The sequence below is a fragment of the Ascaphus truei genome, chromosome 5 (genome assembly GCF_040206685.1).
Source record: "Ascaphus truei isolate aAscTru1 chromosome 5, aAscTru1.hap1, whole genome shotgun sequence".
NCBI classification, from domain to species: domain Eukaryota; kingdom Metazoa; phylum Chordata; class Amphibia; order Anura; family Ascaphidae; genus Ascaphus; species Ascaphus truei.
The window spans coordinates 8,594,557-8,612,425 of record NC_134487.1 but is presented as its reverse complement, the minus strand read 5'-3'; the positions used below and the strand labels follow the sequence as shown (position 1 = coordinate 8,612,425).

The following is a 17,869-nucleotide window of genomic DNA, read 5'->3' as shown; positions in this document are numbered from 1 at the left end:
TGGCGCCCCCCTCAGTGCCCCGTCGGCGGCCCTGCCTAGGATAACTTGGAACGGATCACTAAGATAGCTCATTATACAGGAGATGATATGATATTGTACAGATCTGTTCTTCAGAATCCAGGGGGAGCATGGGAGAGAGTCAACAAAAAGACAAAATATTCTAAGTGTGGGTGTCTTGGTTAATGAGTGAGTATTCAGAGCCTTGGCTCTTATGAAATGCCACTCACAGCGCAGTGGGTTTTAAATCGCAACTCCAGAGCTGGGGCAAACTTGCTTGTGTGGGTCTCAGAAGGGAAGCACCTCGGTATAAAAGAGTATACCATTGCGCAGATCAGTTTGCAAAGATTTTATGTTATAAAAGAATCAGAAACGTACTTATAGATTGCACGAATATACAAAGCATATTCACAATAATGATGATGACATGGTTTGGTGGTTTATCTCCTCACCGCCCCCGTCCCCTCAGTGGCGCCGATGGTCTGGGGAACCTCCCCAGCTGCTGACCTCCTTGCCGGCGTCTCCGTGGACTCCGTCGCCTCGCATTTTCAGAGCGCCACTTCCGGTTTCGGCTCAGGGCTTTCTGACGTGTCCGTGAGTGCTTGCTGAGGACTGGTAACTTTGGCGACTCCCACCCCACGCGTTTCGCCACCGGATAGGCTTCATCAGGAGTATGCCTCCCCCCTCATACATCATTTAATATGTACTGTTGTTGATTAGCAATAATTAATAAAATAAAAACTCTCATATCCAAATTGATCCTCAAGGGATTAGGTATACCAATGGTTAAATTCTTTATTGCAAAGCTAACTGCATTTCCAAATGTACACAGAATGTGTCAGAGGAATGTTTAATAGTTCGTCTGTAATTAATTATTGTTTAATGGTGGGGGAGAAGTAAGGGGCAATTGTATTTTGCATGATTGATATCATCATGGATGTTTTTTATGCATAGAAATAGATAGCCAGACTTTGGGAGTGCCTAATTGGTCACTATTTGCACAATTGTACAGATCTGTTCATGTGTACTACACACTGTGGCAACATTAACATGTAAACTGCATTTTATAAAGAACTTTATTCTATGAAGAACGCTCATGTCGGCCCATTAAAATGTATCTCAAGCTATAGTATGTACATCTTTATTTTTATAGCACCATTAATGTACAACAAATGTACACTTCCCCAGGATGAGTATAGCTCGGGGAACTTGCACTATAATCTACGAAACAATAGAGGATTTACACTCGCTCTGTACTGAGAGGGGACTCCGGACTAACCAAGGACAGTCGCTTCCTAGAAAGCTAAACAGAACCCATACTATAGAGACAAAAGAGAGAATAAAACCCATTTGGATGGGTGCACTCCTACAAAAATCCGTTTAATAGTGATTATACTTTGGTATATACTGTATATATCTCAGTGATACCAATGAAAATACAAATGACTATATTTCACAAGACTACATTAAGTCTCACACAAGTAGGAGAGACCTTACAATTGATAACCACACTAATTAGGATATACAGTGTATATACTGTATATGCTAATTAGTGTTGCGTAACATATATATATATACACACACACACACACACACATACACACACACACACATATATATATATAGATGCTAATTAGTGTGGTATTCGATTGTAAGGTCTCTCCTACTTGTGTGAGACTTAATGTAGTCTTGTGAAATATAGTCATTTGTATTTTCATTGGTATCACTGAGATATATACAGTATATACCAAAGTATAATCACTATTAAATGGATTTTTATAGGAGTGCACCCACCCAAATGGATTTTATTCTCTCTTTTGTCTCTATAGTATGGGTACTATAATCTACGATACAGAACTCCCCAATCTCTCTCCTTATAAACCAGCAGCAAAAATCATGAGAATGTGTGTGTATTTATGTAACTAGATCTGTAGCAATTCAATTCTGTCCAAAGAAAATTACAGCACTATCTTATTTATCTGTCCATTTATCTATCTATTGTATCTATCCATCTTTGTATCTATCTGTTTGTATACAGCATCTCTCCCCCTCTCCCCCTCTCCCCCTCTCCCCCTCTCCCCCTCTCCCCCTCTCCCCCTCTCCCCCTCTCCCCCTCTCCCCCTCTCCCCCTCTCCCCCTCTCCCCCTCTCCCCCTCTCCCCCTCTCCCCCTCTCCCCCTCTCCCCCTCTCCCCCTCTCCCCCTCTCCCCCTCTCCCCCTCTCCCCCTCTCCCCCTCTCCCCCTCTCCCCTTGTTATTAGAAGATGAAGAGTGAGATTACTGGTCCAGGGTGCTGGGTCCTGCATTTAACCCTTTGGATGCAGCTGTTTAATGCACTGCCAGGTTTCCAGCACTGACGTGGTTAACAGCGCCTGTGCTTAGCAGGTGTTCGGCACAAGCTGTCACAAGCGTTTAGCGTGTCCCCCCTGGGGACAGTGAGAGATTGTTTATCATTTACCAAGTGCTTCCAGGTGACTTAAGCATACTGACTTCAAACCCTCCCTGTAACACTGCAGGGCACGGAAATGGAAATAGTTCATCTCACGCAATCTAATTTAATGTAACCCTCATTTGGGGGATGGAAAAAAATGGCCCGAGAATAATTTAAAGGTGCTTTTAACCCTAAAAATGTCTCAATGGGATGTCCTTTAAAGCATGTTATTAACCTTATTTCTATATTTGTTTCCTAGCTATTTTTATTTCTTTTAGAAGACCCAGAGCCTGCTGTGGTTAACGGAGGTTAATGCCACTTTAGATGGCCTAACAGAGCCAGATATATTGGGCTTCGGAGAGCCTTATCTAAGAAGCTCTGGATAAGAAAGCCTCACTAATAAGGCCCAAACTTAGCATGTTGCAGATTGAGCTCCAAATACCCTCTCCCAAGACGGGTCCTACTGCCCCTTCTACATTACTGATGGCAGCTCTATCATACACCCCGTATCACACACAGGGCCGGCGCAAGGGTTTCCTGCGCCCTAGGCGAGCCTTAACATTTGCTGCTGAACCCCCTCTCCTGGCTTCCTATTAAACCCTGTACTACTTACAACATGATCGTCTCTTTCAAGGCTATGCACCCCTGCGGGATTTCTCTTGCTAGAGGAATGGGCAGCTTTCTCCATCCTGATTGGCTGCTGCTGGGTAATGTAGCCAATCAGGAGGGGGTGTCAGGAGCCTGGGGGTGGGGCCAAGGAGAGGAGGAAACAGCATGGAGCGGAGAGCCCTAATTTCTCGCTATATCACTACTCACCTCTTCCTTTCGGCTCAAAGCACGTCTTCTGTCAATCTATTTTTGTAGCTAAATCCCTCTCCAGCCTAAAACTGATCGCTTAGTGCCCCACACCCGTGGGATTCCCTTCCTCTCGATATCTGCCAAGCCCCTTCTCTTTCCATTTTCACGTCTCAACTCGTCTCTTTAATGAAGCATTTCAATACTAGCTACAATGTACTCATCCCTTATCATAACACCATCCTACTGTCTCATGGAAGTTCTCTCTACATACCACCTAGATTGTAAGATCTTTGGGTTTGGGACCCCCTATTCTAAGGTTTTCCTTTATGTTTAATACCTTGGCCCAAATATGTTAAGCCTACAACCATATTACGGTAGACCTATTCAGTAGGTCCTAAGCCACTGATGGGCCATAGAGTGACGTAGGCTGTAGGCTTAGCATATTTTTGACAAAGTATTGAACGAAAGGACCCATATTTATGAAGAAAGAATACAGACAAAACATATTCATGTACTAAAGGATTTATCGAGTTGCATGTCGCATTTGGGGCATCATTTTTGTCTTTTGTAGTATACAGAAGCTCACAAACCCAATAGCACTCCAAATGACACTAATATATATATATATATATATATACACATACACATACACATACACATACATATATACATATATATATATATACACACATACACACACACACATATACATATACAGCTAAACCCCGTTATAACGCGGGTCTCGGGGTCCACCCCGAGACCACCGCGTTACTAACGGGGTCGCGAGAAAAAAAAATGGCCGCCGCGCTTTAGCGCATATTCATCCCGCGGGACAGGAGATGGGAGCGGGCATGTCCCTCCGCTCCCCGCTTCCCCCTGTCACCGCGGGACAGGCCGCGGGGCAGGAGATGGGAGCGGGGATGTCCCTCCTGTCCCCGCTTCCCCCTGTCACCGCGGGACAGGCCGCGGGGCAGGAGATGGGAGCGGGGATGTCCCTCCTGTCCCCGCTTCCCCCTGTCACCGCGGGACAGGCCGCGGGGCAGGAGATGGGAGCGGGGATGTCCCTCCTGTCCCCGCTTCCCCCTGTCACCGCGTGACAGGCCGCGGTGCAGGAGATGGGAGCGGGGATGTCCCTCCTGTCCCCGCTTCCCCCTGTCACCGCGTGACAGCCCGCGGGGCAGGAGATGAGAGCGGGGATGTCCCTCAGGTCGCCGCTTACCTCAGATCCCGCTTCCTGCATGGAGGTGGTAGCGGGGGGTTTCTTCTCCCCACCGCTGTCCCTGGCGCTCCCGCTGCCTGCGCGGGAGGAGGGGGGGGGAGCGGGTGGTGGTGCTGGTCGCGGCCTTTCCTGTGCTCCGACCCCACCCCCCGTCTGTGTAGAGTGAGAGAGTGTGTGTGTGTATGTATATATGGGAGTGAAAGTGTGTGTGTGTATATGGGTGTGTGTATGTGGGTGTGAGTGTGTGTAAGTGTCTGAGTGTGTGTGTAAGTGTGTGTAAGAGTGTGTGAGTGTCTGTGAGTGTCTGTGAGTGTGTAAGTGTGTGTAAGTGTGTGTAAGTGTGTGTAAGTGTGTGTAAGTGTCTGTGAGTGTCTGTGAGTGTCTAAGTGTGTGTAAGTGTGTGTAAGTGTGTGTGAGTGTCTGTGAGTGTGCGTGAGTGTGCGTAAGTGTGTGTAAGTGTGCGTGGGAGTGTGTGTGAGTGTGTGTGTGCGTGTGTGTGAGTGTGTGTGAGTGTGTGTGAGTGTGTGTGAGTGTGTGTGCAGTGTGAGCAATGAGGAGTGTGTGTGCAGTGTACAGTGTGTGTGCAGTGTGTCAGTGTGTGCAGTGTGAGCAATGAGCAGTGTGTGTGCAGTGTGCAGTGTGTGTGCAGTGTGCAGTGTGTGTGCAGTGTGTCCAATGAGCAGTGTGTGTGCAGTGTGTCAGTGTGTGCAGTGTGAGCAATGAGCAGTGTGTGTGCAGTGTGCAGTGTGTGTGCAGTGTGTCCAATGAGCAGTGTGTGTGCAGTGTGTCAGTGTGTGCAGTGTGAGCAATGAGCAGTGTGTGTGCAGTGTGCAGTGTGTGTGCAGTGTGTCCAATGAGCAGTGTGTGTGCAGTGTGTCAGTGTGTGCAGTGTGAGCAATGAGCAGTGTGTGTGCAGTGTGTCCAATGAGCAGTGTGTGTGCAGTGTGTCAGTGTGTGCAGTGTGAGCAATGAGCAGTGTGTGTGCAGTGTGTCAGTGTGTGCAGTGTGAGCAATGAGCAGTGTGTGTGCAGTGTGCAGTGTGTGTGCAGTGTGTCCAATGAGCAGTGTGTGTGCAGTGTGCAGTGTGTGTGCAGTGTGTCCAATGAGCAGTGTGTGTGCAGTGTGCAGTGTGTGTGCAGTGTGTCAGTGTGTGCAGTGTGAGCAATGAGCAGTGTGTGTGCAGTGTGCAGTGTGTGTGCAGTGTGTCAGTGTGAGCAATGAGCAGTGTGTGTGCAGTGTGTAGTGTGTGTGCAGTGTGGCAGTGTGAGCAATGAGCAGTGTGTGTGCAGTGAGTGTGTGCAGTGTGTGCAGTGTGTGCAGTGTGCAAAAAAAAAATGAAATTTTTTTTTTTTTTTTTTTTTTTTTTTTAAACGGGAGCCACGGGAAAACCGCGTTATAACCGAATCGCGGTATAACGAGGCGCGTTATAACGGGGTTTAGCTGTATATATGTATGTAGCGGTCATGTAAAATGGCTACAGTCATCTCTCCTGCTGACAGTAAGGCCTGGTAAGTTGTGGGCATGCCAGCAGTAATTATGGAGGTTTGCCCTCACACCCTGGTGGGGTGCCCTGTGTATGGATGGGAGTGGTCACATGCTCTGACTCCATGGTTAGTGATGTCAGAGGTGTGTCAGCTTCCAGAGTGTACATAAGGCACAGCACTGTGTCTATGAGTTAGTCCAGTTCTAGTAGTCTTGGGAGTTCTATTCAGTCTGGTTTAAGTGCAAGTTCTAGCAGATGGTTATGTTATAGTAACTGAAGAGAAGACTGTGTCCAGGGACCTGGCACAGGGCAGAGATCCCTGCGGGGATAGGGAATCCCTATTTAAGGAGAACTTGTAAGGAATCCGCTCCGTGGTTTACTGGTTGCCTTACCTTGCAGACGTGTGCAGTCCTGGAGCACCTCTCCTGATGTTTGCTGCAGCCTGGATTCACTCACCAAAGCAATACACACTCCCTCTGGTATCTACTGCAGCTGTGCAGCCTATCACTGCAACCTAGACTTGCATTCATTCATTGGAGCAGTACCTTCACACCCCTCTCCGGGGATTGGCCCGCTGGCCTTTAAGTATTGTCTTCCCATAATGCTCCCTGCCGAGCATAGTCCTTCCTGGATGTCACTATCTGTTCTGCCACAAGCCCTCGCTTGTTCCTGTCCCTCATGCTGAAGCGGAGTATTCTCCTTGTTGTCTGCAGCTCCAGGTTTCCTAAGGCCGGCTGCTATATTCACGCAGCGGTCTGCTCCAGTCTCCTGTGTTGTAGCTGAGTACTCTTCTTGTTCACTTCAGCTCCTTGTTCCTGGGACCGGCTGCTATATTCACGCAGCGGTCCACTCCTGTTCTCCTGTGCTGAAGCAGAGGTTTCGTCCCTGCGTCCTTCAGCCTCCTGGATTCCTGCACTGAAGCGGAGGTTTTCGTCCCGGCGTCCTTCAGTCTCCTGGATTCCTGCACAGTAGCGGAGGTTTCCCTGTGTATCTTCAGCTTCCTGGTTCCTGGGGCCTACTCTTTCCCTAATCTAGAGAGGCCGTGTCCTGGTTCCTGCGCTGAGACAGAGGATTCCCTAGCCCGCTCAGGACTCTTGCGCTGTAGCACTGGTGCACCCGTGCAGCAAAGCGGTGTGCTACTCTGGTCTGCTTACCATCTCCTGTGACCAGCACCATGGGTCATGGCCGTCGCTCGCGCAGAGCCCAACCCCGCGCTCCTAAGCTGAAGCGGGGTTCTCCTGACTACATGTTGCCGAACTCTTGCCTGAACAATGTTTATCCTGATGTCTCCTGTCCTGACCCTGGCTTCTACAACGACGACGCTGTCTTCTCCAATCCTGATCCTGCAACATATGACTACGAACTGCGCAATCCGGATCAGCCTGCGCGGTCTCAGGTCGGTGCTTTTACAACCCCACCTCAGCCTCGCGGTCCGGTCCTGGTTTGTGGCGAGCAGAACCCTGACAGAACTACACCTTTTAAAGGGAAGCACTGACTGAATATGAGTGGCTAGAAAATCTACTGCGAGGGGCAGCTAGCCCACTCAGGCAATAAAGATGTTCTCAAGCACAAACCCTCTCGTGTACATGTGTGGAGTGAATGTACAGAGAGGAGCACCACGAAGGAGTTCCTCAACAGGACCATCCCCATGCGGACGCAGGGACCCTGATGAGGTGGAGGCGCTGCACTGGAACTAGGTAGGACTCAGCACACTACCTCAGCTGCCTGTCTGGACGGGTCCTCCCCACACAACATCATGCGGGAGACTCAGGAGTCCTGTTGCCAACAGGTGCACCACCAGACACTACCACACTGTAATGGGGACCGGTTAGACCACAGGGGCCAATGTGAGATTGGGTGGGTCAGGCCGGGCCAGAAATACCGTTACATTTGGAGGCGAGCTGCTGAGATCAGATCTGTCATCAGGACAGGCTCTAGCTAGGCACACTGGGAAACAGGGAGAGCGTCTGCTGCCACTCTGTGCTGCGTAGGGACGGACCTAGGGGTGGTCAGGGGCTGACAGGGTATTGTCAGTTCGCAGGGACGACCTAAGGGCCTGAAAGGAGTGAGGGGTTTGGAGCCGGGCTATAGCTGACCGAGTCACCTTGAGGTAGTGCTAGTTGGTAGGACGCCAGAAGGGATAGCCTGTTAACGTGGTCAGGAATCCTGGAGAGGGTCTGCGCTAGGCTGACCAAGAGAGGTAGACGCCCCAAGTACTGCATGGCAGAGCCAGAGTACTCTAGCCCATTCCAGACACTTACCATAGGGAGCACAGACTGGGAGGAAGGAGTTACAGCAGACACTGAGAGAGTGAGCCTAGCCTGAGGTAGTGCAACATGAGTCCAGCCTAGATCAGGTACACATGTGGTGGTGCATCTGAGCAATCTTTATTGTACTGGTGTGGTGGCTGCCCCGCAGAGCGGAGCCCCATGTACGATAATTGGTACGAGAACGTGACAACCCAAGAAATGGAGAATCCGCGTGGTGCGGAGAGCCCAAAATGGCGACCAGAGGCTGATGGGGAAGGCACCCGTGGCGTGCGCCCCACTGAAGAGCAAACTGTCGCTGAGCTGTCTTTAACCAATCTGCTCTGGAGTGCAGCGAAGGCCGTGGCTGCCCCGTTTTTGTCCTGTCTGGGACACCGAGGGGCCACCCTTGAAGAGTGTGAGGACATTGTGATAACTGGGGGAGAACCCCGCGAGGAGAGCAAACAAACTGACTTTTCGGGCTTAAAAGCCAACCAAAATGGCGGTTCCCGCTTGCTAGGGAAACCGCATGGGCCAGTCGCAGAGAAAATGGCTGATACAGAACTTGCAAAGAGCTGTCCGGGAATGGCGCGAACAGCAGAGCCCCGCCCTGATGGGGGGCATGGCGCGAAAGCTATGGCTGCGCCTGCATGGACAGTGACTCACTCGGCCCCTGTGCTGAGTCAACCGCTTAGTCTATGGGACCCTCCCCTGATTTCCACCAGGGGGAGTGACTTTCAATTATGGCCTGTTGGAATGCACCCACTGGGCCCAGGGACTGATATCCAGACGGCGCCACTACAAGAAGTAGTTCCGGCCGCGGAGGTAAAGTGCAAAAAGGAGGGATATTTTGCACGAAAAGCAGCAGCTAGGAGAAGGCGGGAACTAGCCGCGGCCCAAGAACCCTACTCTGATGAGGAAATGGGCGCGAAAACGCAGACCGCGCCCACCAGGACTGAGAAAGGCGCGGCCTTAATTAAGGGGCATGATATTCCCCTGTGGGATCCGCCCATAATTGCAACCCCTGGGGGCGGGTTCCAGCTATGTCAGCGGAAGGAGGAGCCGAAGCAGGAAGTTGCTGGCCCAGAAGCTTCTACCGGTCAGTTGCGAGGAACCACTGACCTGGAGAGACCTATACTGAAAGTGGTCCCTACCAAAAGAATGGCCTGCTCCTCCACAGTGGGAACTATGGTATCCACCCAGCCCTACTCGGTACCCGGCGGGGTACTGGTAGTCAGGGTGGCTAACACCGAGACGGTGGTCGGGCTCTGCCTACAATGCGGGCTGCCCAGAGGCATTGTTAACACGGCGGCACGCTGCCCACAATGCGGGACACTATACTTATGGCCAATGCCGACGTCCATTCCGATCCAATCTGCTGACCCCCCGGGGGATACGGCTAAGCGCTCCGCCGAGTCCCCTGGCGCACTATGGATCAGCCGTGCGAGTCCCGGAGAAAGGGGACTGGAGTTGACCAAGTCGGCTGGGTCAGTAGCAACCGAGACGGTCGGGTCACCCCCCGACCGCGCAGAGAAAAGACTTTCGCCACGCTCGGTGACCCCGAGATCAGGGAAGGGAGATTACTCCGACGAGGATCTCCGTGAACTAGCGGTGGCGAAATCGGGATCCAAGAGGGACCCAGGACGGACGACACCCTGTGGGGTGAGTGGCAGTCTGGAAAACAGGGCGTCCCCCGCAGATCGGCGAACCGAGAGACGGAGTCCCGCCGTCCTAGGACCTGGCGGCGACGGGAGAGAGACGCCAACGCCCCTGCGGACTGGTAAGAGAAGCAGCCCCATCACTTACCTTGTCCCGGCAGACAGCGCAGCGGAGGAAGGGCCGTGCCAGGCCCGAGGCGCACGTGGAGAGACGGCATCACTTCCGGTGAAGACGACGGCGGAGCTTCCGGATGTCGTCATCGAAGAAGAGATCCCGAATCTGGATCCGACCCGAGATGGCGGCGTTTCCGGTTCCGGGGAGGACATCACTTCCGGTGGCGACGGCGGTACCACTGGGAATGACGCAGCGACGTTTCGGCGATTGGGGGAAGGTCCCCGATCACCTCCAAGGCCCAGGAGTTGGATGGGCAATTCGAGGACTGAGGAGGGTGAGGTATCCTCATTGGACCAGTCTACGGACAGCCGGGAACGGGTCGTAACCCCATGGGGTTCCATCACTTGCCCTTATGCCCCATCCCATGGCCTAGATAAAACCCCTGCCCCTGTCACCGGTTCCACGGGGTCCCCGCCTAGCCTGGAACTTATGGACATACCTTTGGGGGGGGAGGAGAGACGGACTGGGGAAAGACAGCGCAGTTGCGCTACGGAGGGCATTTCTCGGGGAGGGGGAGAGTTGAGAGTGGCCGCGGTAGACCGGTGGTTGCCCCCTGTAGCTCCCGACCCAGTGAAAAAGGCCCCGGGATCTTAGAGGTGGTCAGTACCGCGATCTGAACGGACATCGGGGGTATTTTCCCTGGAAGATGATAGAGAGTCAGGGGAGTCACATAGATTCAGAGAGCACCGTTGGTGGGCCCCACTATTTGAAGGGTACTCCGCATGGATGGACCGCACTCGGTTCCTCATCCGGTGAGAAGATGTAGTGGATTACTGGTGGGCTGCGGGAGAGTTCACCCCTGAGCAAAGGGATAGAGAGTTGCAGGAGCGATGGCTTCAGATCGAGCACAGGGAGATAGAACCCATGGGTCCCAGCATCCTGTCAGATCCCATGGACCCTGATGAGCCCCTATCATGGGTGTTACCTGGAAGGGCCGGTAGGGCTGACCTGACCAGGATAAGTAGGGCCGAGCGGACCATAATGGCTCGTTATAAATCATCCCACGGGTTGGAGTACCCGTATGTCCCTGAGCCTCTCATGGATGAGATAGAGGAAAACAGAGGGAAGTGGCTTAGGGAGGCCATTGAAATGTACTTAGTCGGAAGAGGAAGTGCAGTGGTAGGAAAGAAGGCCGAGGAGCGGATAGAGCACTTAGTACGCATATGGGGCATAGGAAGGAACATCTACAAACATAGGGTGACCTATAGGCCCGAGAGGGGACTGCCTAGGCACTATCATGTCACGGTCCTGGACATGGGCAGTAGAGAGGTTAAGAAACCTGACCCGAGTCACTATTATTAGGGGGTACTAAGGCATTTTGCGGGCTCGTGGCTGCTGGTCGGGGCGGGCTTGGCGGAATGTACTGTAGACATTTTGTTATGATATTATGAAAATTTGTATGTGAAGTTAACCTAATTATGTTTTGTGTTTCAGTGATTCCTGGAAAAGGGTAAACAAATTTAGGTCCCAGCGAGGACGATGGGATTCACCAGGGGGAGAATGTAGCGGTCATGTAAAATGGCTACAGTCATCTCTCCTGCTGACAGTAAGGCCTGGTAAGTTGTGGGCATGCCAGCAGTAATTATGGAGGTTTGCCCTCACACCCTGGTGGGGTGCCCTGTGTATGGATGGGAGTGGTCACATGCTCTGACTCCATGGTTAGTGATGTCAGAGGTGTGTCAGCTTCCAGAGTGTACATAAGGCACAGCACTGTGTCTATGAGTTAGTCCAGTTCTAGTAGTCTTGGGAGTTCTATTCAGTCTGGTTTAAGTGCAAGTTCTAGCAGATGGTTATGTTATAGTAACTGAAGAGAAGACTGTGTCCAGGGACCTGGCACAGGGCAGAGATCCCTGCGGGGATAGGGAATCCCTATTTAAGGAGAACTACACCTTTTAAAGGGAAGCACTGACTGAATATGAGTGGCTAGAAAATCTACTGCGAGGGGCAGCTAGCCCACTCAGGCAATAAAGATGTTCTCAAGCACAAACCCTCTCGTGTACATGTGTGGAGTGAATGTACAGAGAGGAGCACCACGAAGGAGTTCCTCAACAGGACCATCCCCATGCGGACGCAGGGACCCTGATGAGGTGGAGGCGCTGCACTGGAACTAGGTAGGACTCAGCACACTACCTCAGCTGCCTGTCTGGACGGGTCCTCCCCACACACCATCATGCGGGAGACTCAGGAGTCCTGTTGCCAACAGGTGCACCACCAGACACTACCACGCTGTAATGGGGACCGGTTAGACCACAGGGGCCAATGTGAGATTGGGTGGGTCAGGTCGGTTCAGAAAAACCGTAACATATACATAAACTATGTAATGGGGTTGGGTTTTGTGCTTACTAAGCCTCTGTATGTCATAACTTTTATGTTTGAAGCACTTGTTCCCATTAGGTCTCATAGTATTTTGTTGCGTCTATTACTTCTGTGAAGCGTTATGTACATGGACGGCACTATACAATATATATATATATATATATATATATATATATATATATATATATATATATATATATATATATATATATATATATATATATATATATATATATATATATATATATATATATATATAGCAGTTTGAAAGAACCACAAGCACTCCGTCCGAATCAACAAAATACTGGGTGCAAATCCTATAAAATAATTTAGGCAATACGATACCGCATCAAGATGAAATATCAGAGGCAGCACTCCAAATGGTAATCAAAATATTGTATTGAATCAACAAGACATCATTCCAACGTTTCGGTCCTCAAACGGGACCTTTATCAAGGTGATAAAGGTCCCGTTTGAGGACCGAAACGTTGGAATGATGTCTTGTTGATTCAATACAATATTTTGATTACCATTTGGAGTGCTGCCTCTGATATTTCATCTTGATGCGGTATCGTATTGCCTATATAATATAATATATATATATATATATATATATATATATATATATATATATATATATATAGTGGTTGACAAATCACCAAAAAATCTACTCGCCACACAAAAAAATCTACTCGCCACCTAGTACCAAACGTGTGCTGCTTGGGCCAATATTTACTCGCCCGGGGGTTAAATCCACTCGCCCGGGGCGAGCAAATGTATAGGTTTGTCGAACACTGTATATATATATATATATATATATATATATATATATATATATATATATATATATATATATATATATATATATATATATATATACACACACACACACATTAATGATTTTAATTTAAAAGAAAATCAGAAAGTATAAGCATTTTGAGATCACTTGTGAAAGATGTCTTTGAAATTTTTGTTAACAACGTCAACGTGAAGGGAGTTTGCGGGACCCCCGTCTTTCAGAGCCCCTTACGAAAATTAAAACTTCCCAAAATCCAGCCCCCAAATATAGCCCTTAATTAAGTCAATCATTCCCTTAATTTCACTTTGGCTCTATGGAGGACCGCATCTTTCACCACAGTGGTAACTAATAGAACAACATGCATCTAAATGAAGGGAACATGGCCCCAATTAATGCACGGGGATAATCGCGCTGTCCCCGCGTCTGACCATGCTAATCTTTCTGTTGCCCGGCAGTGATGGAGATACAAGCGTTTGTTATCTCCGATCTCCAACTTCCCAACAAGAAGACACAACAGAAAACTTCTAGTGCAAAGATTCGGGTTTGGCATCCCCCGTTTCTAGGGAGCGCACCCCAATATTCCCAGTACTTTAAAAATAGAAGAGCAAAGTGTGTAAGAGTGGCCCCAAAGTGTGTAAGAGTGGCCCCAAAGTGTGTAAGAGTGGCCCCAAAGTGTGTAAGAGTGGCCCCAAAGTGTGTAAGAGGGGCCCGTACAGAATGGATTTATTTAAAACAAACGATCTATTCACTGTTTCTTAATACAGTAGGAAATAAACATACCACTTGTGAGCACATTCACGTCTCAAACAGGTCTGCAGCCCCCGTATAGGACGTCTGGCCACAACCAAATCACCACCGGCGCTCCGCCGCAAGGACCACTCACCGCAGGTTGTCTTGCCGCCGATCATTTCGCTGCCATCTTTAAATGTCCTCCCGGGCCGCAATCTTTAAATGTCCTCCCGGGCCGCCATCTTTAAATGTCCTCCTAGGTTGCCATCTTTAAATGTCCTCCCGGGCCACCTTCTTTAAATGTCCTCCGGGGCCACCATAATTTATATGTCCTCCCGGGCCGCCATCTTTAAGTGTCCTCCGGGGTCGCCATCTTGAAATGTCCTCCTGGCATGCCACAGGGCACCTACTGCGGCCACTGCCGCTCGGACGGGATATGTGAGCGCGCGGCCGTGCGCCCACATTTTTATGTAATTAAAAGGCTGAGAATGGTTAATATGTCACCCCCTTCACTGCGTTGCGATGCGTTGCAGGCGTCTCTGGCAGTGAAGGGGTTAGTACCGGGGTGGCTAACTCCAGTCCAAACATGTAATTAGACCGTGGGATGTTTCTCGACGTACAGTACCAGTTATTGGAAAATAAGAGGTATCACTGAAAACCCCAACGCACAGATTGCTGCGGGGAAAGGTCGCGTGTAGTTCCCAGATTAGAATAAGTTTGTCTGTTCTGGGTGCAAATGAGTTAACACAGAGACCTAGAAAGGAACAGCAGATAAAAACCGCGTCGTCCTCCGACTCTGCCCATTTCCCTAAATGTTGCCAAACCTCTTACCCTATTAGCCCCTACCACATCTGCTGGGAAGCTAATCCACGAATCCACCACCCTTTCTATATAGAAGTACTTCGTCACATTTCCCCTCTGCCGCACACCCTCCAGTTTCAGGGAATGACCTCCTGTTCTAGCTCTTCTCTCTCTCTGAAATATGCTTCGCTCATGTACTTTGTTGAAACACTTGATATAATGGAAAGTTTCATTCCTGTCCCCACTTACCCTTCTCTTCTTCAGGCTTTTCATGTTTAGAGAACACAAAACCCCAACAAGCTCTTTTTGGGAACCCCTGAGCCCCCACAAAATATATGTATGTATTTAAGTGACAAAATGGAGTGCTATTGAGCGTGGCATATGTATACAACAGACGACAGAGAAGCCCAATGCTACATCCAACATGACAGAAATACACAGTAAAATACTTACATATTCTCTTGAAAAAGGGTCATTTAGTTTAACCCTTTGGCCAAAGCGTTGTAAGCCTGCGAGCCACGACAAGGCAGACCCCGTTCACAAGTCCTAACACTACCAGATAAAATACTAATATACCCCTATTAGGATTAAAATTCTCATTTACCTCTATTAGGAGGGAGAAAGACCACATTGGATCTATATCCAGCAGAATGAAAGGACCTGCAAACCAGGGAAGTGGGGAGGGGCGGGCTTAAAACCTGGGAAGGAGGAGCCACCAACCCCCAACAGCAGAAACAGCTGAGAATAGGTTAACAGAACACAGAACCCCAGCAAGCTCTTAACATGCAACAACCTCTCCTCTTTGGGTTGCTGAAAGTAATGAATTGCTAACAGTAGGGGCAGCGCTCAGTATCTGTGAGATGCCTCAGACAGGTGCATGTCCGAGGTCAGCTCACAAAATATTTACTAGGTTTGCATATTTGTGAAGTTATATTTTTCGATGGAAAAGTGTATGTATATGGATGTATATGTATACGTATATATATCACATTTTCTCTTTCTTTCTATCTCTGTTTTAACAGTTCAGGTACATTTTTTGCAAAATACTAATTTTTTTTAAAAGGTCTATGTGTAAAACAGGTACAGGTGTTAGTGTAAGGCTGTTAGTGTAACACATGTACAGGTGTTAGTGTAAAGCTGTTACTGAAACACATGTACAGGTGTTAGTGTAAAGCTGTACTGAAACACATGTACAGGTGTTAGTGTAAAGCTGTTACTGAAACACATGTACAGGTGTTAGTGTAAAGCTGTTACTGAAACACATGTACAGGTGTTAGTGTAAAGCTGTTAGTGAAACATACAGTATGTACACGTGTTAGTGTAAAACTGTTAGTGTATCACAGGTACAGGTGTTAGTGTAAGGCTGTTAGTGTAACACAGGTACAAATGTTAGTGTAAAGCTGTCAGTGTAACATATGTACAAGTGTTAGTGTAAGGCTGTTAGTGTAACACAGGTACAGGTGTTAGTGTAAAGCTGTCGGTGTAACATACATACAAGTGTTAGTGTAAGGCTGTTAGTGTAACACAGGTACAGATGTTAGTATAAAGCTGTCAGTGTAACATATGTACAAGTGTTAGTGTAAGCTGTTAGTTTAACACAGGTACAGGTGTTAGTGTAAAGCTGTTAGTGAAACACGGGTACAGGTGTTAGTGTAAAGCTGTCAGTGTAACACAGGTACGGGTGTTAGTGTAAAGCTGTCAGTGTAACACAGGTACGGGTGTTAGTGTAAGGCTGTCAGTAAGACATAAGCATACAGTAGATTACAGAGTAACATATATATTTCTGTATATATGTGAGGAGGTCCGTGGAATATATGTGTAGGTGTAGTATATCAGTACCCCACACTTCCACTCCCTCCTCCTACTACTTTGCACAAGCGCCTCCTCCTCCCCTGTATCAGTATTAGGGGATTACCAGGGGGTTAACTACGCCTTCAAAATCACATGGAACATTAACCCCTCGACTGCCGAAGGGAATAGCAATGCAATGCAGAATGGGACATTGTTTCACCTCTTCCTTGCAAGAAAAGTGTTGCAGAACTTCTTTTTCCATTGTACTTTGCCACAGTATATGTTGGTGCTTCATGAATCAGCGATTTAATTCCTTGCAAGATACTAACCCAGGGGTGGGCAACTCCGGCCCTCAGGGGCCACCGACTGGCCACGGTTTCAGGATAGCCTTTCTTCAGCACAGGTGGTGCAGTCTTAATCTGAGCCACTGATTGGGCCACCTGTGCTGAAGCAGGGATATCCTGAAAACCTGACCTGATGTTGGCCTTGAGGGCCGGAGTTGCCCACCCCTGTACTAACCCCTTCACTGCCAGAGACGCCTGCAACGCATTGCAACGCAGTGTAAGGGTCACATATGAAACCCACCGGAGCCTTTACCTCCTGTGGTGCACTCCCTTACCTCTCAGGCTCGTACCCCGCCTGCAGCCGGGTGGCGTGGTACCTCTGCGCCGCGGTCTCGTGCCCGTGGAGGTGGCCGCTGTGTACCGGCGAGCAGCCGTTGAACACGGAGCGGCGCCGCGAGGCGTGAGACGGGGACAGCGGCGGCTCCTTCACGTCCCCCACGATCAGCCGGTAGTCGTACAGACCCTGCTGTGCTTCCCCGTCGTATCTGTACCCGTCCATCCCCGACGGGAGAGGGAGAGAAGCTGCAGAGCGAGAGTAATGATGATTAAACAGCCACGTATTGGAATAAGTGGTATAACAGGGTGTACGGGGCAGCAGCAGCAGAGCGCTGCGTGACTCTCTCACAAGTTACAAGGCAGGTCTCCCGGGGAGCCCAACTCACCTCGGAGAGCGCAGAAGCCTGGCTCCTCTTCGCTGTGAAGTCTCGTTCTCTGGCTGCCTCTGTCATCCAAAGAGGATCGGAGTATTTAACGTGCAGATAGCTGGGGAATTTGCACACTTGGCATTTCCCTGCCCCCTCCCTGCTTGTGTCGCTGTCTCCAGGAGCTGTCTCCACCCAGAGGACGTAGTGTGAGCCCTGCACAGGGGACAGCAGCGTGTCCTGCCTCCTCCTGGGCACCTGTATCCCAGGACCCGGCTCTCGCTGCTCCTGCGGACGTGCGCTGAGTGGCACGATGTGCTGCTTGTGGATAACGGCACACAGGACAAGGGTTACACTGCACACGATACAAGTCAACATTGAAAAGAAGATTTTGACTCGGGGCTGCCGGGTATTATTATTGTTATTGTGTATTTGTAAAACAC

General features: G+C 49.5%; 1 protein-coding gene across 6 annotated transcripts in view; it reads right to left on the bottom strand.

Moving 5' to 3' along the window:
* IMPDH1 (inosine monophosphate dehydrogenase 1) overlaps window positions 1-17,602 on the bottom strand; it is a 166,588-nt gene extending 148,986 nt beyond the window's left edge. For 4 of the 6 annotated variants that reach the window (XM_075599296.1, XM_075599299.1, XM_075599298.1 and 1 more), the window contains exons 1-2: window positions 17,448-17,602; window positions 17,061-17,307 (exon numbers count right to left, since the gene is read on the bottom strand). In XM_075599296.1, coding sequence (XP_075455411.1) covers window positions 17,061-17,284 — 224 coding nt within the window. In that variant the 5' untranslated portion in view covers window positions 17,285-17,307; window positions 17,448-17,602. Of the gene's footprint in view, window positions 1-14,003; window positions 14,156-17,060; window positions 17,308-17,447 lie in introns of those variants that run through there. The other 2 variants (XM_075599302.1, XM_075599305.1) reach the window with 2 other exon arrangements.
* Window positions 17,603-17,869: the final 267 nt, after the last annotated feature.